The sequence below is a fragment of the Chaetodon auriga genome, chromosome 5 (genome assembly GCF_051107435.1).
Source record: "Chaetodon auriga isolate fChaAug3 chromosome 5, fChaAug3.hap1, whole genome shotgun sequence".
In the NCBI taxonomy this organism is placed as follows: domain Eukaryota; kingdom Metazoa; phylum Chordata; class Actinopteri; order Chaetodontiformes; family Chaetodontidae; genus Chaetodon; species Chaetodon auriga.
Window position 1 is genome coordinate 28,952,501 of NC_135078.1, and position 24,871 is coordinate 28,977,371.

At 45.2% G+C, this 24,871-nt stretch overlaps 2 protein-coding genes across 5 annotated transcripts in view; both read left to right on the forward strand.

The window, feature by feature from the left end:
* LOC143320571 (disintegrin and metalloproteinase domain-containing protein 9-like) overlaps nt 1-12,221 on the forward strand; it is a 30,142-nt gene extending 17,921 nt beyond the window's left edge. Inside the window, exons 11-24 of the mRNA XM_076730357.1 lie at nt 314-447; nt 749-920; nt 1,285-1,377; nt 1,927-2,031; nt 2,255-2,345; nt 2,612-2,717; nt 3,063-3,246; nt 3,593-3,673; nt 3,755-3,860; nt 5,291-5,438; nt 6,514-6,616; nt 7,078-7,107; nt 7,560-7,618; nt 8,079-12,221. Of these exons, the coding sequence (XP_076586472.1) occupies nt 314-447; nt 749-920; nt 1,285-1,377; nt 1,927-2,031; nt 2,255-2,345; nt 2,612-2,717; nt 3,063-3,246; nt 3,593-3,673; nt 3,755-3,860; nt 5,291-5,438; nt 6,514-6,616; nt 7,078-7,107; nt 7,560-7,618; nt 8,079-8,148 (1,482 nt within the window). The 3' untranslated portion in view covers nt 8,149-12,221. The remainder of the gene's footprint in view (nt 1-313; nt 448-748; nt 921-1,284; nt 1,378-1,926; nt 2,032-2,254; nt 2,346-2,611; nt 2,718-3,062; nt 3,247-3,592; nt 3,674-3,754; nt 3,861-5,290; nt 5,439-6,513; nt 6,617-7,077; nt 7,108-7,559; nt 7,619-8,078) is intronic.
* A 1,777-nt stretch (nt 12,222-13,998) lies between these two features.
* Nucleotides 13,999-24,871, forward strand: part of ogdha (oxoglutarate dehydrogenase a) — a 28,206-nt gene continuing 17,333 nt past the window's right edge. For 2 of the 4 annotated variants that reach the window (XM_076729912.1, XM_076729914.1), the window contains exons 1-4: nt 13,999-14,112; nt 15,629-16,015; nt 20,557-20,748; nt 24,119-24,221. In XM_076729912.1, coding sequence (XP_076586027.1) covers nt 15,776-16,015; nt 20,557-20,748; nt 24,119-24,221 — 535 coding nt within the window. In that variant the 5' untranslated portion in view covers nt 13,999-14,112; nt 15,629-15,775. Of the gene's footprint in view, nt 14,113-15,628; nt 16,016-20,556; nt 20,749-23,488; nt 23,583-24,118; nt 24,222-24,871 lie in introns of all 4 variants that reach the window. The other 2 variants (XM_076729915.1, XM_076729913.1) reach the window with 2 other exon arrangements.

Genomic DNA, 24,871 nt, shown 5'->3' on the forward strand with positions numbered 1-24,871 from the left:
CTGTTAGCTTCAGCCGCTGTTAGCTTCAGCCTCTGTTAGCTCCAGCTTGTCAGCTGAGTTAGCCGTTAGCTCGTCCTGTTAGCCGTGTAGCCGTGGACGTGCAGTCAGCCTCAGTGGATCACGGTGACACTGAAGAAAACTGGAAAACGTTCTGCAGAGTCTTTATCAGCAGCAGAGAAGAAGATGCCTGTCAGAGACACAGAGTGTGTGCGTGTATGTGTGCGTGTGTGTGTAACACTGCTGTCATGTCTGAATAACCTTTATTGACACTCTGTCTCAATGACACACTCGTCTGTCCGTCTCTCTCTCTCAGTTCACCAATAACAACGTTCCCTCGTTCGCCTCCATTGTGGCTCATGAACTCGGTCATAACCTCGGGATGAACCATGACGACGGACGCTCCTGTACCTGCCCCGCCCCCGCCTGCATCATGAACTCTGGAGCCACGTGAGACACACACACACACACACACACACACACACACTACATATGTATATATGAAACAAGTTGCTTAATGAACTGAACTGACTGAACAAACCTCCTCCTCTCCTGTCCTCTGCTCCTCCTCCTCCTCCTCCTCCTCCTCCTCCTCCTCACTTCTCTCTCCTCTCCTCCTCCTCTCCTCTCTCCTCCTCCTCCCCTCTCCCTTCCTCTCCTCCTCCTCCCCTCTCTCTCCTCCTCCTCTCCTCTCTCTCCTCCTTTCCTCTCCTCTCTTTCCTCCTCCTCCTCCTCCTCCTCCTCCCTGCAGAGGATCCAGAAACTTCAGCAGCTGTAGTGCAGATGACTTTGAGAAGATGATCTTGTTGACGGGGGGGACGTGTCTCCTCAACGTCCCCCGGCCTGATGAGGCCTACAGCGCCCCCTACTGTGGAAACAGACTGGTGGATGTGGGGGAGGAGTGTGACTGTGGATCAGAGAAGGTCTCTGCCTCATTTTATATGAACCCTTGAACGTCCTGTCAGTGTAAAACCAGTAAAGGTCAGGTGCTGATCTTCATCAGGGTGTAACACTGTGGCCTCTAATCACACTCCAGCTTTGACAGATTTCAGTCTTTGAACGCACCTTCATCTCCTCCATCAGCTGTGGATCACGGCTGCAGCTCTGACGGCTGACCGAGCCGTCAGAGCTGCAGCAAACATCAACGCTTCACTTCCTGTTGTTGTCATGTTGAAAACTCCACCAAACAGTGAAGAAGAGGAGTCACACAAGCCCAGTGAAGCACATTAAAACCCTGTGTGTGTGTGTGTGTGTGTGTGTGTGTGTGTGTGTGTGTGTGTGTTTCAGGAGTGTGAGGACGACCCCTGCTGTGAGTATCAGACCTGTAAGCTGAAGTCTGGAGCTCAGTGTGCTTTTGGAGAGTGCTGCTCCAACTGTCAGGTAAACACAACCAGCTGACACCACCTGGGACCCAAACACCACCTCCACCCATGCAGGCCTGACAGCAGCATCCATCTGTAGCGACTCACAGGGCTACATGCAGCTAACATGCAGTTAGCATGCAGCTAACATGCTGCTAAGATGTAGCTAACATGCTGCTAACCTCCAGTTAACATGCTACTAACATCCAGCTAACATGCAGCTAACGTCCAGCTAACATGCTGCTAACATGCAGCTAACGTCCAGCTAACATGCTGCTAACATGCTAGCTCCTGTCAGTCACAGCGTGTGTCTGAGCTCATGTACTCGACCGTTTCCTCTTTCTGACAGTTAGCTCGGTCGCTAATGGGACAAAATGTCTCCACAGTTTATTAAAGCAGCACTAGCATGATGTCCTCCTGTGTCCTGACGGTAGTTCACACTCCGCTTCAGTCGAACCGGATGGATCAGTTTTTAACACCAGGACTCAAAGCATTAAATCAGGTTTCTGTACAGCTGGTAACCTGTGTGTGTGTGTGTGTGTGTGTGTGTGTGTGTGTGTGTGTTCAGTACCTACCAGGTGGGACAGTGTGTCGGTCCAGTACAGATGAGTGTGATCTAGCAGAGTACTGCAACGGCTCGTCATCCCTCTGTCAGAGTGACGTCTTTGTCCAGGTGAGACCTGAACCATCCACCTGTCTGTCTGTCTGTCTGTCTGTCTGTCTGTCTGTCTGTCTCTCTGTCTGTCTCTCTCCCTGTCTGTCTCTCTGTCTCTCTGTCTGTCTGTCTGTCTCTCTCCCTGTCTGTCTCTCTGTCTCTCTGTCTGTCTGTCTGTCTGTCTCTCTGGCTCCCGGCAGTGTGAACGTTATCGCCTGACCTTCTTCTTCGTGTGTTTCAGAACGGGCAGCCCTGCAGGAACCAGCAGGCCTTCTGTTATAACGGGAAGTGTCAGCACTATGACGGACAGTGTCAGGCCATCTTTGGATCCAGTAGGTGTCCAGCTGTTTGTCCAGAGCGTCTCCGAGCAGAACGGAGATGATGGAGCTGATGTTCATTTACATCAGCTCACGTGTTTAACATTTGACGTCTTTGATCACAGATTACAGCACGTTAGCAGCTGTGTGTGAATGTCAGCTGGTGTGTCGTTTTCAGTTCACTGCGTTCATAATTTCCTTTGGTCAAATTCATACATACTCACCTCGTGTCTCCTTCTCCTCCTCCTCCTCCTCCTCCTCCTCCTCCTCCTCCCCCTCAGAGGCAAAAGCAGCTCCTGAAATCTGCTTTAAAGACGTCAACAGTAAAGGAGATCGCTTCGGGAACTGTGGCTACCACAACTACGGCTACAAGAAGTGTGAGAGCAGGTAACACACACACACACACACACACACACACACACACACACACACAACACACACACACTCACACACAGACTCACACACACACACACACACAGTGTCTTCACTGAGCTCAGTCCAGACCATCTGTCGAGTTCTCCAGTTTTGATTGTGTTCAGATGTCAGGTGTACGTAAAGACCAGTTCGATGACCAGCGCGGTCAGGATGACGGTTCAGTCAGACCACAGGTCTGAGATCAGCCGAATCTTCTCTACAACACCACAGCGTGTGGGTGTGTGTCACAGCAGGCAGGTTCAGGTGTGTTGAAGTCACATGATGCCGGCTGAACGATGTTTCTCTCCGTGTCCGTAGAAACGCTCTGTGTGGGAAGCTGCAGTGCTCTAACGTTCAGGCGGCGACGGTGTTCGGCATCGAGCCGTCCATCATCAGCACGCCAATCGCCGGAGCCAAATGTTACGGAGTCGACTTCATGTTGGGATCGGACGTCCCCGATCCAGGCATGGTGAACGAAGGGACCAAGTGTGGAGACAACAAGGTGAGGAGGAGGCGAGGGGAGGAGGACAGGAAACATAAAACATACTGCTGTGGTTTCTTTCTTCATGCTGAGAAGCTTCCTGTCCGTCTGACTGCCTGAGCAGAGATTTGCATTTGCAGTCATGTAGACGATATATCACGATCAAAGTCATGTTTTCCTTCCATATGAATATTTATGTAGCCCCTCCAGGCCTCCTCTGGTAACCCTGTCTTAACGTCATGATGCTATGAACTCTGGGCGATTCCCTGCAGTGTTCATGAAGGGTTAAAGGTCAGCGAGAGGACCCTTGTGGAAACAGGAAGAAGGAGGAGGCGCTGATGCTTGTTTCTTCTTCTGTGGTCTTCAGGTTTGCATGAACTTCGAGTGCCGCAGCGCCGACATCCTGAACTACGACTGCGACGTGGAGAAGAAATGTCACGGGCACGGGGTGAGAACACCTGTATGTCTACCTGTCCGCCAGGTGTGTCGGTGTGTCACACACTAACCTGTCTGTCTGTCTGTCTGTCAGGTGTGTAACAGCAACAGGAACTGTCACTGTGACGACGGCTGGGCTGCACCTTTCTGTGAGGTCAAAGGTTACGGCGGCAGCGTGGACAGTGGACCCACCTGGAACGGTAAAATGCTGATGTCGTCACCGTATTCGTGCTAGTGGCGTCTTTCAGCTCCTCCGCTGCAGGCTGATTCCCTGCAGGTCACTTCCTGCTAAACGCATCACTTCCTCATCTTCTCCCACTGCTTCAACTTCAAATGAATCTTCAGCTTTAACATCCACCTCAGATCCTTTCACTCTGTCACCTCAGATCCTTTCACTTTGTCACTTCAGATCCTTTCACTCTGTCACCTCAGATCCTTTCACTCTGTCACTTCAGATCCTTTCACTCCGTCACTTCAGCTCCTTTCACTGCGTCACTTCAGCTCCTTTCACTCCGCCACTTCAGCTCCTTTCACTCTGTCACTTCAGCACCTTTCACTCTGTCACCTCAGATCCTTTCACTCTGTCACTTCAGCTCCTTTCACTGCGTCACTTCAGCACCTTTCACTCCGTCACTTCAGCTCCTTTCACTCTGTCACTTCAGCTCCTTTCACTCCGTCACTTCAGCTCCTTTCACTCCGCCACTTCAGCTCCTTTCACTCTGTCACTTCAGCACCTTTCACTCTGTCACCTCAGATCCTTTCACTCTGTCACTTCAGATCCTTTCACTCTGTCACCTCAGATCCTTTCACTCCGTCACTTCAGCTCCTTTCACTGCGTCACTTCAGCTCCTTTCACTCCGCCACTTCAGCTCCTTTTACTCTGTCACTTCAGCACCTTTCACTCTGTCACCTCAGATCCTTTCACTCTGTCACTTCAGCTCCTTTCACTGCGTCACTTCAGCACCTTTCACTCTGTCACTTCAGTTCCTTTCACTGCGTCACTTCAGCTCCTTTCACTCCGTCACTTCAGCTCCTTTCACTCCATCACTTCAGTTCCTTTCACTGCGTCACTTCAGCTCCTTTCACTCCGTCACTTCAGCTCCTTTCACTCCGTCACTTCAGCTCCGTCACTTCAGCTCCTTTCACTCTGTCACTTCAGCTCCTTTTACTCTGTCACTTCAGCTCCTTTCACTCCATCACTTCAGTTCCTTTCACTGCGTCACTTCAGCTCCTTTCACTCCGTCACTTCAGCTCCTTTCACTCTGTCACTTCAGCTCCTTTCACTGTGTCACTTCAGCTCCTTTCACTCTGTCACTTCAGCTCCTTTCACTGCGTCACTTCAGCTCCTTTCACTCTGTCACTTCAGCTCCTTTCACTCTGTCACTTCAGCTCCTTTCACTGCGTCACTTCAGCTCCTTTCACTCTGTCACTTCAGCTCCTTTCACTGCGTCACTTCAGCTCCTTTCACTCTGTCACTTCAGCTCCTTTCACTCTGTCACTTCAGCTCCTTTCACTCTGTCACTTCTCTCTTTGATATGTTTCATTTGACCTCTGAGTGAAACACGTTTCGTGTGTAAAGCTCTGTGATTGGATTGTCGCTCACTGTCTGTCTGTCCGTCTGTGTCCTCAGATAAAGACACGTCTCTCAGGGACGGTTTGTTGGTCTTCTTCTTCCTCGTTCTTCCTCTGCTCGCGTTGGGTGCGTTTGTTTTCCTGCGCAGGAACGAGCTGCTGCGACGGATCGGGCTGAGCCGCAGGAAGAGGTCACAGGGATACCAGTGAGTCTGAACGTGCACGCACGCACATGCACGCACACACGCACACATGCACTTTTCACTACATTTATCTGACAGCTTTAGTCACTTTACACATTCAGATTCTTACACACAAAAATCTAAAATCTGATGTTTTGTTATAATTGAAAGTACAAGAAATGAATTAAGAACAGTTTTGATTGTTTGAGTCATTTTTCTCAGTTTGCTGCTTCCTGTGAAGGCGTCTCCAGACTCTGGTAACATTCTTCACTGTGTACTTTTACCAGAGTACTGTTACAGTGTGGTAGAAGTACTTTTACTTTCAGTAATCAGAGCACTTCCTGCACCACTGCTGGTGTTTGCTGCGGCTGTGATCGATGCGAACGTCGTGACGTGACTTCCTGTCATCGTGCCTCCACATCCTGAAGGTTTACGGCCGGCAGCAGCTGACAGACGACGACTCGGCTGTTATTTCTATTAATAATCAGTTCAGACTGGCAGACCGCTGTCCTCTGTGCTGCGTTCAAGGACACGCTGCCACCTGCCCTAGAACTGTCCTCAGAGCTGCATTCAATGACCCTACGAAGGAAACGTAATCTAAACCGAGACTGAAACCAGTCTGAGACGCTTTTTGATTTGGAAAATCAAAAACCAGGAATGAGATTTAAAGGCGTCAGTCAGAGATTTGAATAGATTTTAAATGGAAATAATGTCGTCACCTCCACCGTAAACCCCCCAGAGAAGATTTTACCCACAAATCTAAAACTCAAAGTGTGCGTGTCTGCAGTCTGGTCTCTGGAGCTTCGTGGTGGACGATCCAGAGCAGCTAACGGAGATCACACTGACTTCATCTGAACGGAAACACTCCAGCGTTTCTCTGCTGGCTTCACTGGAGGCCTGGTGGGACCAGAAAGTAGACGTTCACAGAAGTGAAGGCATCCAGAGGAGCTGCAGAGACTCTCCATCATTCGTCTCTGCTGTCAGAGCTGAGCTGGAGGCCGATTTCACTGGAAACCAGCGTAGTCTTCTTAAACTTGCTCTTTTGATGGGAAAATCTTGTGACCCCACTCACCGAGCTGTTGTCACTTCCTGTCTTCAGGGCTGATGGAGCAGCTTCAGCCAATCCCAGCAGAGGACCGCCTCCCAGAGCGCAGCCTCCATCTGTCGCCAGGGGCAACACCAACAACATCGTCAGAGACGGGGTGAGTTTCCCGCCTCCAGAGCGCCAGGCGTGTTTAATCGCTAATTAAACATCGTTTCCAGAAGTCTTAACTGTGTAAATGTCATGAAGTGACTCCAAAGTACGAAAATCAATCGCGTTTTCTTTCTTATCAGTTACTTTAGAAACGTCTTCACCTGCCAGCAGGTGTTTTTTCAGGCTGAACAGTTCTGAGGACTCGCTGAGACGAGTTTGTGTTCTCTCCACCAGTCAGAACGCTGATGATCTGATTGTCTGTCTGTCTTCATCCATAGTCGTTTCTGACCCATCGTTAAGTGGCTTTTAGCTGATTTCATTGATTGGTGATCGATTAACACAGTAGTGTGAGTGTGAGTGTGAGTGTGAGTGTGTGTGTGTGTGTGTGTGTGTGTGTGTGTTGTGTTTGTGTGTGACAGAATGAATGTAAATGAGTCGTAACATCTTCTGCTTTCTCTCCATGTGAAGCACCACGCTCAGCTGCTGCCACCACAGGAGGTAAAACACTCTCATACTACTGATACTACTGCAATGATACTACTGCTGTGATACTACTGATACTACTGCAATGATACTACTGCTGTGATACTACTGATACTACTGCTGTAGTCTGTAACAGTAGTACCACAGTGTCTGACCGGGGACCTCCTCGTCCCTCCTCGTCCCTCCTCGTCCCCCCTCTCTGAAGCCGTGGTCTTCAGGCCTCTATTGTTTCTGCGAATGTGCACGTTTTAATGGTGGATTTTTAAGGATATTTTTTAGAGCAAATATCTTTCATTTGACTGTTTTATTCCCAAAAAAGCACAGCAGAGTTCAGCTGAACACAGACTTTTTGTATTTGTCTCCAAACTGCAGCTCTGGCTTTGAAACAGAGCAGATTAATGAATGAATGAATGAGTGAATGAAGACATTTCAACATGTTCATTTCCTGTGTGTTGCTGTGTGACCAGGTGGTGGAGACCAGAAGGACAGCTCCATCCTACGCTCTGAGGCCTCCTCCTCCTCCTCTGTAAGAGCAGTAACACTGCTGCATGTTTCACTGCTCAGCTTCTCAAACACTAACACAAGCTTCCTCCAGAGACATCAGCTGTCTCCTCAGGAGTCATGTGACACCTGAGCTATCTCCATGACGGCTGAGTAAACGCCATCAGCTCATGAAGGCTGTGAGATGTTCAAAGTCCCACAAAGAGTGAACTGTGCTCGCTGTCACTGAGTTTGAGCTGAAGCTGACGCCATGCTAACTGGACATAGAAGACGGGGCTAAGCTAACGAGACGCTAACTCTAAGGCAGATGGAACTGGAAGCTAACTCTTAGCTAACTGCACCTGGAGCTAGCTAGAAGCACAGAGTGTGTCTGACAGGTTGTGTGTGGTTCACTGACCAGGCGTAAAAACAGAAAGTGAACTTTGAGACTTTGTGCTTCGAGCATCTCGTAAAGTTTCTAACTTCTCTTTTTCTCTTTTTGTCAGAAAACCCAAACCTTCTGCTGCATCACAGCCTTTGGTGCCTCAAAGACCTGCCCCCGCTCCACCTGTTTAACCAACCAGAGAGCCCCGCTCAGCACACCTGGATGACCCCTCCTCCTCCTCCTCCTCTTCTCCTCCTCCTCTTAAAAACTCAGTCCCCGCCCACTTAGAGCTCGTTACCTAGCAGCAGCCAGGAAACGATTCCGGAGCCGAGGTGGCAGACAGCTGGTCCCGAGGTCTGCTGGGGCCAGATCAGGAACTGGACTGCTCCATCAGGAACCTGGACCCAGTCAGACTGGACTGGGAATGGACCAGAACAAACAGGAACACAGCAGTCCTGAACTGAAGCAGCGACTGTTCTCCATCCTTCTTTCTTTAAGTGCAGTCTGGAGACAAAACTCCACCAGGTGACACATTTTCTGCTCCGTCACCAAACCAGCCAATCGCTTTTCATCTCCTCACTGTCCGAGTCACTTTCAACATATGACATGAACACAAAAGCAGAAATCATGTAAGTCAGCGTCTTAACTAATGAGGATCACATGACAGGCGTGACGTCGTCACAGGAGAAGAGTGATGATGAAAGATCACTAGAACATAACGTAGAAGATCAGAAGAGAAAAGGTACAACAGAATCAAATTTCTTTAAAAGCAATCTTGCGTCACGCTAACTGAGCATGTTTCTTATTGATTAGAGATTGGGTCTCGTAGTATTTCCTAAATTCAGTCCTCTGAGGTCAAACGATGGCCGAAACCTTCGTGGATGTGAAATTTCCCCACTGACAATAATAAGCTGACACTCTTTTTCTCCTTTGTTTTCATGGTGAAATGTCACGTCCTCGGCCTCCAGCTTCATTCAGTGATCAGTTGATTAGTTGATTAGTTCTCTCTTTTTAACAGAACCCTGATGTGTACTTATTAATTACACACTTAATTAGTTGTTTTTCCATTTTTACATAATTCACATTCGTTATCTATGCCCCCAAATCTGGAGGAGAAAATGTCGGTAGGATAAATATTATGCACAGTTTTTTAATTTCAGTATGTCGGGGTTAACAGATTTAGCGACAGCAGCCAATCAGATATTCATTCAGCATCATTTACTCTAAAAGGAAGTGATTATGATTGACTCCCTGATGGTTGTTACTAATAAGCCAATGTTAGTCAATTAGAGCTGGCTAGCTAACTGCTAACTAACTTTTGCAAACTAACAGTACTAGCAAAGCGTAGATGTTTACGAGCTAACGCTACTAGAAGTCTCATCCGTTGAACTGTGAAGCTTCCTGTTCAATCAAACATTTATTTTTCAGTATCACCATTTTGTTTGTAATGTAAAAAGCTTTCTTATTTAACTTTTAACTCTGACTGACACCTAACTTACAAGTTAGTTAGCTACACAGTGTTCCACATTGTGCCCTACGTGCTAACACACTAAGGTATTTTCTACATATTTAGCTAGCCAGCTCGCTAACAAACATTTGCTTGCTAAGAGTAAACGTAAAAGGCCACAACTTAAGTTTGGTTGTCTCCAGTGTGTCCCAAATTTCACAGTAGATGCTCGCATTACAAGCATTCACAATACATGCTAATTAATAAGAACTTCATGTCATTTTCATGACTAAATTGTCAGTCGATCGTTCACTAAGTGCCATGCCTCTTAGTTGCTATTGGCGCGCTTGCTACGTCAAGCTTTACGTCTTAGACTGGCACATTGAAAGTGCTAAATGGCTCATTTAAAATGTTAACTGGCTCATTTACTATGAAAGTTAAATGTGCTTTTTGAATGGATCCATGAAACAAGAAGCAGATAAAAGCAGCTTCTCTTTTTTAACCATCGGATTTTCTGACTTACTGCTCGAAAACAAGGAGCCTGAAAAGTGTTAAACACATGATATCATGCTAAAAAGTGCTGTAAAGGAGAAGTTTAGCTAACAGTCACATGAAGTGATTAGTGCTTCACTGATTGGCTGGTTTGAAGTCACGGGGGTCACTGGAGGCGGAGCTTGCACTTTGGAACTGTCTTTCTGTCTGAATGGAAGCACTGGTGCCGTCTGATGGCACGTCCCCTCTGATCAGCACTGTCATAGGAATGTAACGCGCCCCTGCTGCTGTGTGCGGGTGCGCTTGGTCTCCGCCACCCTGTTCGCCCGATGCTCTCCCTCCAGAATTGAAAAAATTCACAGTATGCAGCAGCGTGAGTGCAGAGCTCCTCTGGGTCTGAGTTCGTGTCCTCTGGACGTGGATGTGGTACGTGGATGTCTGTGACTGCGCTGGCTGGCGTTTCCGCAGGAAATTCGATCACCTCATTTAGTTTTACCTCCTGAAACACGTCAACTCTGCGGCATCTGAGATCTGTGACTTCTGGGAAATGTGTGTGGTGACTGAAAGTAGGATGGTAGCACCTTATTCTGCAGGAAGCTCCAACACAGACCAGGTTTAGCTGCTTCCTGTTCAGTGTTTTACTGTGGACAAAGATTTTAGCTAAAATGACCTGAAGACATGGAAAGGAGATTATTTTTGAATTTGGCCGGCTCAGTGTGGACACACACTGTGAGCGCTGAGTGAAGTTCAACAGAAATGTAGAAGACATCAGACTGAAGAGCGTGAAGGTGGAAATGATCCGTCGTCGGCTGAGGACGAGAAGCTGAAACAGAGTCAGATTCTGAACATTTAGAGACATTCAGGACATTTTGGTTTCATTCTTGTTGTGTCGGGGTCCCTGCTGCCCCCCAGACTCGCAACTTTCATCCAAACCAGGGATTTTTACACCACCAGTAAACCAAATGATTCTGTATCTGTCCGACTGGCTTCATCTGCTGTCAGCTGACTGTTAGCATTGTTAGCATTGTTAGCCAGTTAGCCATGCTGGAGGCACTGCGTGAGGAGAACATGGTGTGGATGCTTTTATCTGTGTTAGCATATTTTAAATTTGTCTTTGATTTTGCACAGAAACCGCTGTGAACGTGAGGATTAACTGATAGGGCTAAATCTGTGCCGTGCCATCACGTTCATGCCAAACAAGTCCAGCGTCATCAGCGTCTCCTCCAGCGCCTCAGAAAAGTGTTCAGACGGAGGTCATTCAGAGACGTGAGAGCAGGAGGAGGAGCATCAGGTCCCGCTCGGTAAACTGCTGCTGACTTTATTAAAATCATCACGTCTCATGTTCAGACTCAAACCAGCGTCTGCTCACGGTTCAGCTGACTGATCCTCCTCTGAGCCACTGACCTCCATTACAACACCTTGAACACACACACAAACACTCACCACAGCACCAGACGTGGATTCATCCGCTGCTGAAAATAGTCCCCAGAGTCTTCACAGGCATAATCTGCAGATGATTTTTTCATTTATCAGTTTTGATTAATCAATTATCAGCTATTTAAAATCATCTATAAAATGTCCACGTTTTCCTACGTGATGTTGTTTGAAACAGATTCAGTTTGCTGGAATTTAAAACAGAAAATTAGCTGATTCTTATATTTCTGCTGAGAAGATGAAAGGATCAATCACTTTATTCATGATCGATTTGAGCGACTGATCGTTTCCTCCACTGAACTCACAGGACATCACATACAGTAACGACACTGAGGCGTAAAGCCAGAGATGAAAGCAGAACGACCTTATCGAACAGGTAAACCTCTTCAGGTTATCAGCCAATCACACCTGTTTCCACTGATCGGTCTGGGATCACCTGACGGGCTCAGACAGGCTTCAGATTCTGGTCTGAGCGTCTCGTCAGCGTCCAGCAGTCTGGATGTGGATGGTCCTTTATGTACTAACAGAACAGCCCAGAGCTCCACACGTCCACTGATTGGTCGCCTGCTTTGAAGACAGGTGTCGTGTCGTCTTTCAGGCAGACTCCACCCGACCTGAGCGGGACGGCCTGAGAGGAGACGCTTCTGTATGTGTGTGTTACTCCACAGCAGGTAAAGACACAATGATTATTGGTCAACAGGTGTCACCTGATCTGCCCATAACACTGATATCACCATGGCAACGCAGAGAATCTCATCACCTTTTTCTATCTGAATAAATTTTATAGGTTTTTGTTCTTTTTTTGCAAATGTAAACCTTGTATCTGTGGTAATCCTCCAACTTTCAACTGACTTTGATTTCATTATTAAATGTTGCTGTGTCACGTGGAAACCTCGTAAGGCTGCTTCATTTTCACAACACAGTACGTTTACTCAAGAACTGTAATCAAGTACAAATCTGAGGTACTTGTGTTTGAGTCTTTTCATGTCACTTATCTGACAGCTTTCGTTACTTCATATGAAGATTTTTAGAGTTTATAAAATCTGAGGTTTCATTACAAATGAAAGAGTTTATACAAGAAGAGCTGAGCACCTCCACTGATCAAACTAACAGATCGTTTCGATCAGTGAGACTTCAGCTCGAGCTTTGATTGCTGTCAGTCACACGCCTGCGGCCCTGATGCAGAGTTTGCTTCTGTCTTCAGACGTCAGGAGGATCCTGCTGGTCTTACATGGTCACTTAAACTGTGCTGTTAGAATAAATACATGATAAAAAACAGCATTTATCGACCTCAATCCTTCAGGCAATAATCACAGTATGAACTGCCGGCACTTGTTGTTAATGAATGAGATCACACTGATGAAATGAGAAAATACACAAAGATAGAAAATGAATGAAAAACACTGCAGACAAGAAAAAGAGACGAGTCAGCAGGATGTGACCAAACACCTCGAGACACAGACCAGAGTCGACTGAGGATGAGGAAGTGAAAACTAAGAAAGAGTCTTCACTGAAGAGGTCGAACATGCGTAGAAACTGAGCAACAAAGACTTTTCAAAGGTCTGATTGTTTCAGAGAAATACTGCGAACAGAAACACGAGTATTGCAGTGATCTGAAGTGAAATAAACAAGGCTGCTTCAGCTCTGATGGTGCTGTTTCACAGTGACAGTGGAGCTAAAATACAGAAGTAATATCAGCAGAAAATATTTAAAGCAAGATGCTAAAATGATCATCGGTTTCCTGAAGCAGAAACTTTGATTTAAATAAATGTGGTCAAATTGCTGTTTTGTGATTCCAGTTAATAATGAAGTAAAGTACTCATCGGGGTCAGTATATATTTATATACCTTAAGAATAGACTGGGAAACTAGACAACAACCAAATATTGAGATCGGTATAAAGAAAGTCAATTCTTGGTCACAGAGGGATTTATCAGTCATGGATTTTTATTGCTAAAAGTTAAACATTATGTTGGATTAATGTGCCATTTTTTCACCAAACATTCCTGAAAATGTGTTCAAAGTTCCGCTTTATTTGGATGTGACTGACAATGAGGCAATGAATGGGATGATCAAAACGATTACAACAGTGGTACAAAATGAAGATGAAAAAAAAAGATCTAATAAAGGATTGTCCTAAAGAGCTCAGATTGAAGCAGAAAGCTCACTCTCCCTGTTTCATGAAAGCTAAAGCATGCTGTTATTACGCTTTATGAATGAGTTTGAAGCACTGAAACGTATAAAAACCAAACAAACCTTGGATATTTGCCAGAACACACACATATTGAGCTCTGATTTCAGCCTTTTAGTTATGTTTTTTTTTCTTATTTCTATTGCTTTGTGCTTACTGTGTGATTTGCAGTATTACTGCAGTACTTTGTTGCCAACTTGATATTGTAATGGTCAGGCTTTCGTTCAAGTTGAAATACTGTTTATGCAGAAAGACCACTGTCAATGCCAAATATTTCTACGTTTGATTTCAAAGTGCTCAAACTTGTAATATCTGTGGAGGAGCTGGGCTTTATCCATTTTACGACCCGTTGAGTGGTTATAATAGGCATGTTATGCTACGAGGTGTGTGAAATAAAGAAAATAAAACTATAAATGTATTTTTAGATGAATTAATATTGATCGCGAGACCAGTGCAGAGCCCTGTACGTCATGACGTCACACAGGCCTCGCTTCCATGCTCCGTGCCTCGAGCTGTCATCATTTTACCGGGAGAGGCGAAGGGCATCCGGAATACCGGCCGAGAGGGGATCCGCTAAAACTCGTTTCTCGAGGTCAGTAACCAGGACTTTAGATATGTACGACGTCTCACTGCCTACAGGTGGACATTCTGACCTACTGTCTCACACGGGGACAGTTCAGAGAAAACCAAAATCCGCCCGGAGGAATTTGAGAAAGACAAAACCTGTTAGCATGTTAGCCGCATGCTAGCTAACGCTCAACCCGTTCAGGGGAACTGGCTAACGTTACTGTGAGGGGCAGGTCATCTGTCACAATACTCGCTGAAACTGTCGGTGTTGGTCAAAAATTATGTTTCACTCAATAGATGGTAAATGCAGATATAAAACATGTCGCTAGCTTCACAACACCCGTTCAGTTTTAACTCAGTTAGCACCCATTTAGCCGCTAGCTTAACGTGCTATTAGAAATTAAGAGTGGAAAGTAGAAGCTAACCGGCTAATTACATAACCTAGCACGTTAGCTCTGAAGCTAATCACGTAGCCAGTTTGTGTAGAGTAATAATCAACGCTTTTATCTTCAGTCTCTTCGTTCTGTCATTTCTGAACATTGAGAAGAGATCATTTCACAGTGTTTTGATAAAGCAGGCAGTAATTTTCGAGAACTCATGACTCGTGAAAGGACAAGGTGACTGACAGTTGCCGTAGCCAATGGGAAGGATTTGGAGTCGTATTTCCGGGCGGGATTTCTGTCAGACTCCAATAAAGAGGCCGGGTAGGCCGACGGTGGGCGCGTCCAGGCCGGGGTGAGGGAAGGAGAATGGAGGCAGGCAGGGAGAGCCAGCAAGGTCAAAACACAGCGAGAAAGTCCAGCTGAGGATTTCTCAGGTCTGTCTCACCGGAACAAACACTCCTGATATTGGGATTAAGGTCTTGTTAAGGTGTTTCACAAATGTTTTCACCTCATTTCCTATAGCGCAAGTGTCGTACAGGTACAGAACATGCACTAAAATGGAACACGCAATTTGAAAAAAGAGAATTAATGCTTAAGTTTAACTTTGGGGATAAAGATCTTTCTAAAATAATTTTACCACAGAACAAGCTGTTATGGTTTAATTGCTTTTTGCTCAAAAAGTGTTGAATAAATGTATTGATTGAACTCTTTGCTTACCTGTAAATTTACCTTTAATTTGGCTGTGAAATTAGCCATTATAGTAAAATGATTAATTGTGTACATAGAAGTGTTTTTCTGTACATTATTTTCCAGGGGACCAAATAATACATTCCTCCAAAGTAAGATAAAACTTTGCCGACAGTTGGTCAGTGTCAAAATACATGAACAACAGTTTCTGAACATGTATAACAGGAAATACCAATCAAATTTTTTCATTATTCCTACCTTTTACTGCCTCTGTTCACTGTGTAAACGCCTCTGTAGTCCCTCCAGTCTGAGTTAACTGAGAGACATTTTTAAATGGAGGACTGAAAAGTTCATGTTGGCGATGAGTTTGTGTAGTCGAGACGTCACCTGAGTTTGCTGTGTTTGAAACGTGGACACACAAACTCTCATTCTGTCTTCCTGTCTAACACGGTGTCTCTGTCTCCCTCTCAGTGGACAGTGGACGTTTCATTCGTTCCTCTCTGTCTGGGACTGACCTTGGTGGAGTGAGTTTTTGTCCCGTCGTTGTTCTGAGGTTGAGGACGTCCGGACCGTTGGACTGACCACCACCGTGTGTGTGTGATACTTTAAGGACTGCTGATGCATCGTTTAAGGACTTGTGCGGCGCGATTGCGTCCGCTCACCGCCTCGCAGGCGGCTCAGACTGTCGGCCAGCAGCGGCCAATCACAGTCACCTCCTCAGGTGGCACAAGGACGTTTCAGCCAATCAGGTGTTACACTGCACCTGTGGCCTCGGAGCCATTCCTGAATGGGACGAGCTCCAACTATGTGGAGGAGATGTACTACGCCTGGCTGGAGAACCCCAAGAGTGTTCACAAGGTAAGGATCAGAATCAGTGGATGGAGGGGATGTGTAGTGGAGGGTAACAGGTCCACATAGACACAAGGGCAACTCAACACTGAATGTAAAACATGAACTATAATAATCAAAAGTTAGCTAATGGAGCCAGAAAGAGAAAAAGACTCATTGTGCGTGAGATTATTCAGCAGAACTCAGGATCCCAACAACTGTCCTGGAAAACTGTCATTGTTTTTAAATACAGTTTTTTTTTTTTCAAATCGGAAACTATAAAAACATTTTATATTATGTTTATCTTCACAAAGCCAGGCAGTAGAAACATACAGAAGACCAGCACAAGATGAATTGTATGAAAATTTCTCTAAAGCTTATTTTTTTTAAGTAAGAAAGAGGAGTTTAGAGACATTTACTGGTTCAGACAGAGCACAGTTTAGCCAGCAGAGATTTGGAATAGTTAAAGCAGTAAAGAGCTAAATGAAGACAGAATCAGTGGATGATGCGTTTGACAAAAAGGACATCCTCCTTCTCAGGAGAAATCATCCTTTAAGGGAAAAAAAGGACAAAGGAAAGTACACGTGAGTGAAATCATGGGCAAACCTTCCAGTGTTTTCCACTGCTGGATTCACAAAAAGAGAATTTAACTTCCCTCAGCTCATTTATTAAATATCGTCCCAGTGTAACACAGAAAGTGCCTGCATGAAGGTGACGTACTGCACAGCTGGAGGGAGGTAGCGCTCCCGTTTGGGCCTGTATGAAGCTGACGGTCTTTCACCCACACTTTTTAACTTGAGTTGTAAAGGACAGCCAGTCCAAGAATAGCTTCTCGAAGCTCAGTCACATGACGGAGCTGTTTTACTGTCCAATGTGAAGCCAGAGGAGGCCGATCTGCAGCGAGGAAGAGTAACGTTTTAAACTCTTCTCCTTCTGACAAACCTTGACCTTAAAGCAGAATATTGGGGTTCTTAGTTATGTATTAGGTGCTGTGTGTATTTGTGCTCAGTGTAGGAAAAAACACAGTTCAGTGCTCTGAAGGTACAGGAAGAAAAAAAGAGTTTAGAAACCATCCAGACTAGAACAGCCAGCACACTTTTTCCATGATGTCCTCCCACTGCTTGATGAACAAACCCTGAGTGTGTGTTTATAAAAGAAGATAGAACATATTTCTATTAAAGTCATTTTCTACCTATAAAGAAGACTAGTGTGTGTGTGTGTGTGTGTGTGTGTGTGTGTGTGTGTGTGTGTGTGTGTGTGTGTGCGCGTGCGTGTGTTTGTGTGTTTGTGTGTTTGTGTGTTTGTGTGTGTGTCATGTTACATGTCACTGTTGTTATTTAAAGATCAGTGTGACCCTGCTCTTACCAACTTAGCAAACTATCCAGCAGGTCTGAACATATACTGTATGTACACACACACACACACACACACACACACACACACACACACACGCCAGGGTTTGGTACAGCACTGATACCTTGATTTTGATACTGATTCCTCAACTATAATCAATACCAATTTACTAAACTCTGTTTTAATGAAAAAAAAAAGAATGACATTACGCGTTACAGTACAGTTACTCACTTTGAGGGAGGAAGCTGTTCACAGACCTGGGAGCAGCCAAAAACACTGCTTTTTCATCTGTGCGCTTAACTCAACCTGGACAACTGGACTACTGTGAAAAAACTGATGGAATACCTGTGCAGTAATGAACTATATGAAAAATATAAATGACTGTTGAAAGGAGCCTTACTAACAAACAGCTGAGGACAGCAGCACCTCATACCATCTGTGCTGCAGTGCAGCTATCCCGGCCTGACAACCGTCCGCCGTGTAGCTTCAGGACGCCTCTGCTTTTACCTGTCATTCTGAAGGCAACACCATGTCTGCCATCAGAAGTGTTCTGCATTTATCCATCTTATCCATCCCTGTGATGGCGAGGAGAGGAGGCACCAGTGAAACATGTGGCGATCAGATTTATTGACGAGCAGGCTCAGGCTAGCTGCACTGGCTAACACGCAGTACAAAGTTCAGAACTGTACTGTTTATAACATGACTGCATCAAAAAATAGTTTTATTTTCAATAAAAGGGAAATTTCGTCGTCAAGGACACAAACAGGTGAACGGACACAGGTTCAGTCTGGACTTCCTGCTGCTCCTTCACAGTAAAAGCACGAGTCAGCTGTGTTTACTGCTTCGTGGTTTCTGATCCTGTGACAGTGTGACACACAAGCAGCTGCAGCAAATGATGAGTCTGCATTAACTCACAGCAGAGACACTGGTGTGTTTGCACCTGTCCGTCACCACACACCTGTGAAGTCTGTCTTACAGCACTGTGATTGGATTATATTAAGACTGATAAACTCTGTTTGGACAGAAACAAGTGCAGTTAGAGCTTTCGATGGATTCTCTAAACACAACAAATCAGGCTGGCAGTTCATGTCCCTTCTTGACTTAATAGATCTTTATATGTTTGTAGTTGTTCAGGGACACATAAAAGAAGAGTCTTAGGCACATTCTCTGCTTGACACTAAAGAGACATGAGTTGCAAAGAGGTTGGACAGCAGTGTACTGAAGGAGTGAGTCAGATACGTCCTGTTAGTCACTTGAGGTCTTGTGGTTTAGTTTTTTTTTTCTGTCCTTCTTCTTCCTAACCCTGCTTCTTCTAGCCCTCGCTGAGTTCCCAGAAAACGTCTCCAATCTGACGGCCCTACGTTCAAAAACTCACCAACTAAAGTTTAAAAACAGACAAAACCGGTCGTAACTCTGGACGTTCCTTTCTGGCCTCGTGAACACTTTCAGCCACATCTCATGGCTTTCCTCAGTGAGTGAAACTTTCTCAAGTGTCTTTCAGCTTGAACTTTTAAGTCTAACGTGCTCCAGCCGGTGGGCCTACAGTAGACGCTATTAGCTACATTAGCCGCGGAACATGCTAACACCAAATTCAACAGGTTGACCAGCAGAACAAACAGTAACGCAACCTGTAAATGTTCAGGCTTTAAGTGAATCCTGCTGTGTTTTGACCCTCAAAGTGTCTGAAGTGAAATGATTCGCACACGTAGATTAAGTAAATATTCAAATGCAGATATTTCCCCCCATTAAAACTGAAAGCAGCAGTTTCGAGCTGGAATGGCGTCACAGGTTTAATGTCAGTTTCTGCTTGTTGACTGGAGCTGCTGGATCATGTGGATCAAAACAGTGCGACCAGTTGGAGCCCAGCAGCCTCAAACGACTACATGTGCTGCTGGTTAAAAGAGTCATAGAGCAAGAAACATGAAGCCGAGTTTCTACCAACATTCAGTCAACATATCTGCTTCGCAGTGACTGCGTTTAATTAACGGTTTTAAGAGTCAGAGTTAATTTAGAAGGAATGGAAAATACAGAAGGTAATAAATCACTTGGAAAGTTGTTTTTCTGTGGTGCTGGAAGGACTGACTTCACTACCCAAGAATGATGCACTTGGTTATTAGCACGCAGCTACGGGCTCAGCGAGCACTTTGTTATAAAACAGAATATGAACTCTCTGTGTCTGAGCTGAGAAATGATTTCTCCTTCATCTCATTGGAAAGGGATTACTGTGGGACACTGGGAGGCAGGTTGGCATGTAGTCTGTGGCTGTGAACTGTGTTTTTGGGTGGGTTTGATTAAACCAGGCTGACTCATCCTGCGGTTTATGTTCACCAGAAGAAAGTGAAGGGATTTTCCCAGAAAACTGAAGCTGGAAGAGCCGCCTTCAGCAAAAAATAAAAGTATTTGCCAGCGCTGGAAGAGTGCTCAGATCCTTTTCTAGTACATACAGAGGATACATGTAAATGCATTTAATGGCAATAGCAGGAAGAGTGTCAGCCATTAAAAGCTATTAAGTTTTGGGTTTGATGGAAAGGATTATAACTAAGGTCAAAGGACGAATACCACAGTGTGGAAATATATGTTAAAGTCCTGCATTCAGAAAGTTATGTAAGTAAAAGTAAAGAGGTAATACCTGCATAATGTACATAAAGTACTCATCATGCAGTGGTATTATACATTATATCACTGGATAATGATTAGCTGACTCATGAACATAAAGGCGGCGTTTCATTGTTCTGTCTGGTTGAGGTGGAGCTAACTGAAACCGGTTTCATGAAAAGGTCAAAGTTTGTGTAAAAAGACTTGAGTCACATTTAGAACGTAGCTTCTCTTTCAGTGTGTCAGATTCATGTTTAATCAACATTTCACGCGTTGTGCTCTTTGTTCAGTGTTTAGACAGTTTCACTCTGTGTACCGAGCATCTCAGGAACAGTCATTGAATGTCGTTCTGTCTGATTTTAGATGTGTCGTGTTGGTTAATAGAAGTGTTGGATCAGGACAACCTTTTCTAACAACCTGTCTTCATCATGTCTTCCTAAGTGCTATTAATTTGAGGACATATAGTTCAATCGAAAAGGACCAGCTGGACAAACCTGCTGAAGACTCACAGGGTGGTCTTCTGTCATTTTATTAAAAGTCTTCTCATTTTGTCTCCTTCCATCTCTTTCCCCTCCACTCTTCCCCCCCATGGATCCTTCCTCCTCCTCCTCCTCCTCCTCCAGTCGTGGGATGTATTTTTCAGGAACGCTAACGCCGGCGCTCCTCCAGGTGCTGCCTACCAGTCTCCTCTGGGTCTGTCGGCAGCGTCCGGCCTCGTCGCGCCTCAGCTCTCCTCCCTGGTTGGAGCTCAGCCCAACGTGGAGAAGCTGGTGGAGGATCACCTGGCTGTCCAGTCCCTCATCAGGGCCTATCAGGTACTCGTACACTGTGTAGGCAGCATAAATAGTGGACGGAGCTTCCGGGTCTGAAAGGCGAAGTCAGTGTGAAAGTGCCAGGTGATGGCCAGCAGGGGGCGACTCCACTGGTTGCAAAAAAGAGGTCTGATTGTATGTGAGCTTATGATCCTACTTCTCGCTCTTTTGACAGTTTCCATTGAGAGTAAAACAGTCAGTAAATCAGGGTACGTTCAGGGCGTGGCTGAGCATGATCGACAAATGGCTACCACGCCGAGTCCTCGGTTCTGACTCACATCCAATCAGGATAGTGGCCTAGCAGTGCCCTAGCTCCGCCCTCTCGTCCAGATATGGTCACTTCTGGCTAAAAAAGAAAACAAAAAAACAGGATGGTTTCTGCCATATTTTCCAAACTGGAAACCAATAACTGATGTCATGGTGGTTCCGTTCAGTGTTTATGAAACAGATACACACTCCACACACAGGTCGTATGTTTATCACTGCTCATTACGATCTGCAGTGTGTAAGGCAGGAAACTGAGGGCTGCTCTGATGGGACCTGGTGCCATATCCCAGACTCCAATATGTCATAAAGGGCCAGTTCACCAAAATCAAGTTTTTATGGCTTCTCGTGATGCTTTGGGCATGTAAACAGAAGGTGTGACGTTACCATGGGAAGGTTAGAAGAAGAGGAAGCAGAAGAAGACATAATTCTGCTTCTGCTTGTGTATGGGGCCACAGACAAACCGTTTGGAACCACTGAGCCACTGAACTGTTGGTTTAGTTTAAGCCTCCACTCAACAGGTTTAACCTGAAGTTGAATATCTTTCGAGTGGTTGCTCTGTGTAGTTTTTATTTCCACAAGATTAAACTTAATGCAATATTCAAATTAAGATTCTTCTTGTAATAGTCAATCTCTTGTTTATTTGAAGATTTATTCCTAAAAGCTGGAATTTCCCCTCGCGGGACTAATAAAGGAGTATTGAATTGAATTGAATTGAATAAAAACTGAAAACCATGTTTTATTTTCTCATCCATGTTTCTGGATCCTGACTTCTCCCTGTCAGATCATTCATGGCTGTGTAATGTGATTTTTAACTTGTCTTTTTCCCCCCAGGATGAGCTCAGGAGAGCAAACAGATGCCTGTCATTCATGAAACTGTGTTTTAAATCCTTATTTGTTCTTTGTTTTCTATTATTTTTCGATTCTATTTCTATTTGTTAGGGTGGGATCTTTAAGTGGTCATTAAATTGAATTATTATCATAAAGTTTTTACATAATCATCTCTTTTGATTGGTCACTTTTAATACTAAAAGAGTTTCTTAACCTTGGGCTCGGGACCCCACATGGAGTCACATGATCAGAATTTTGTGATTGATGTTTTTTAGTAGTTTGAAAAATGAATAGGTTTATGGTGGAGATGTATATTTCTGTATAGAACAACAGTGGAGCTCCCCTCACGCTCTTACTGTGAAATATTACATGAAATCTTGACTCCTCTGTAGTTGCTGGTGTCATGAAAGGTTTTGGGTATCGTGCTCGAAAGGTTGAGAAACGCTTCCTACTGATGTAGCTCATGGAGGTCCTTACAGGTCCAGCATTGTGTGTCTAAGTTGATTTTCACAGAAAGAAACCTGATCTGAAACAGACCTGAGCAGATGAGACTGATCAGAGTTGAACCTGTAGAGAACAGCACTGGATAAAACTGACGCAAAGTTGGATTTTACCAACATCAGCTTCTCAAAGTGAGAAACACAAGGTGTGACTGCAGAAGTGTACCTGGCAGCTCCTGATCGACCGACCGTCAGCAGATTCATGTTTTAAGATCAGAGTTGGATCATTTCCCTAACGTTAACGTCCCTGACAGCTTTAATCAGGAGGACAAAATGAATGTATGAACAGGTCAAATATACCCCACAAATCACCGTCGTCCAAAGCAAGAAGCTGCGTTCCTCACGCTGATTAGTCTCACCTTCTTCATCGTCCTCAGTCGTCCCTCCTGTGAACATGTGCAGTGTTTCTAGTTACGAGTGGATCATCACAGTATCATTTTTAATCCAACAATTCTGATAACTGAGTATCTTTTTGTGCCTTTTTCCCAAATTTAAAGTCTTTATACCTCACATTCCTCTCATTTTTATAGAGCATGAATGTAATGCATCAAATATAGTTACCTTTTGTTTTTTAATCAAACAGGGAATTAGAAATAAAGGCCTGTCTCTAATACAAGGCGAGGTACGCTCTGTAGTCGAGGTAAATCTTAGTTTTATGATAACATCGATGAAGAAACGGTGTCATTAACAGTATTGGGGCTGCCAGATTGGTGCAACGTTCATTTTTCGTACAGTTCATGCGAACATTTTCCTCACAGGCCGGTAGATAAATTGTTCCCAAACCTGCAGATGTTGATAGTTGACAGTTGATCTCCAGTAAACCCAGCAGGATTACTGGTGCTCATCAGTGTAACAGACCCAGTCTGGAACAGACCTGAGGAAAATTCGACCTGGTCCAAAATACATTTGGCTCAAAAAGAGGAACCAGACCAACAGCAGAGCTGAGAGCCACAGCAATGCAACAGGACCCCACCTGGACCTGATTAGCCTGAATAAGATGTACTCTGGACTGGGTCAGACTGGAGTCCTGTGTCAGCCCCCCGTTACGTGGACCTGTGAAGACCTCCAGTGGTCAGGCATGCCTGTCAGCGTTGTTTATATTGTGATAACCAGCTGTGTGTCTGTGTCTGTGCTGGGTGTATGTTTAGGTGATGGGGCATCACAATGCCCAGTTGGATCCTCTGGGAATCAGCTGTGTGAATTTTGATGATGCTCCGGTCAATACCGGCTTCCAGGATGTCGGTGAGAACGCCAGAGCTGAAAAACAAACAAACTGCTTCCAGCCTGTGGTGTTAATGTTGCTCTTCCCTCCCACCCCCCCTCTCTCTCCCTCTCTCTCTCTCTCTCTCTCTCTCTCTCTGTCTCTCTCTCGCTCTTCCCTCTCTCCTTCCTCCTTTTGTCAATTCCTCCTTTCTTTGGTCGTTTTCCTCTTTTTATACTCTCACCCTGCTGTTGTCCAACCTCTTCTTTCCTTGATTTTGTATCAAATCCTGTCTCGATGTTGACCTTTTTGCCTCTTTTTTGGCATTCCTCCTCTTCTTTATCTTTCCTTTCTAAATCCTCCACCCCGTCCTGCTTCTCATCCACGCGGCTCTCCACCTCCTCCCGCCTCCCTGTTTCGCCTGTTTCGTTGCATCTTGTTCCCCCCATCATTTCATTCTCTTCTTCTTCACCCTCTCCTTCATTTCGTTCCGTCCTATCCTCTTCCTCCTCGCTCCTCCACCTCCATCCCCTCCTCCTGTCCTGGGTGGGCTCTGTGCTGTTGTCACTCCCTGTAGATCCGAGGGCACCATGTGGCCCAGTTGGACCCTCTCGGCATCATGGACGCCGATCTGGACTCGTGTGTCCCCACTGACATTATCACCTCCTCCGACAAGCTGGGTGAGGAGCTAAACCCTGGAAAACAACCAGAACGTCTTTTACTTCCCTGTTCCTGCTGTTTTCTCCTGGTCTGCCTCGCAGCCCGGCTCTTTCTAAATCTTTGGCTAGTCGGGGGACGTGTGTCCAAGTTTCTTGTTCTGGGAATGTTTCTGTGAGTTTGTCTTGAACTGAGACTTTATTGTACATTAGAAAAATTTCTTGTACAATAAAGTCTAAAACTTTGTTCTGAGCTGAACTGTTCTTCATCGTTCTCGTGTACGGTGAATGTTTCAGGACTCTTAACAAAACCTGAAACTCAAATGTTCCTGGAACATATTCGTATATGATGAATGTTTCCAAACCTAAACCAACAAGGTGGTATAATTGAAAAAAACAGTTTCTGAAACCTTCTTGTACACAACAAATGTCTCTTGAACTAAATCTAAGTCCTAAATCTTTGTTAGATATTTGTGGACATGTGGACTTTCTTGTGTACGCTGAATGTTTCTGAAACTTTATTGGTTTTTAACCTTAAAAGTGGAGCCATTCTCTTCACTGACGATGTGAATTGGTCCCCGTGAAGGACTGTAAGCTTCTGCGAAATGTCCTCAGAACCTGGGTCAAGTTGTTTTATAGGTTTGTTGAGAGAGATCTTAATTGGATTTGCTGTG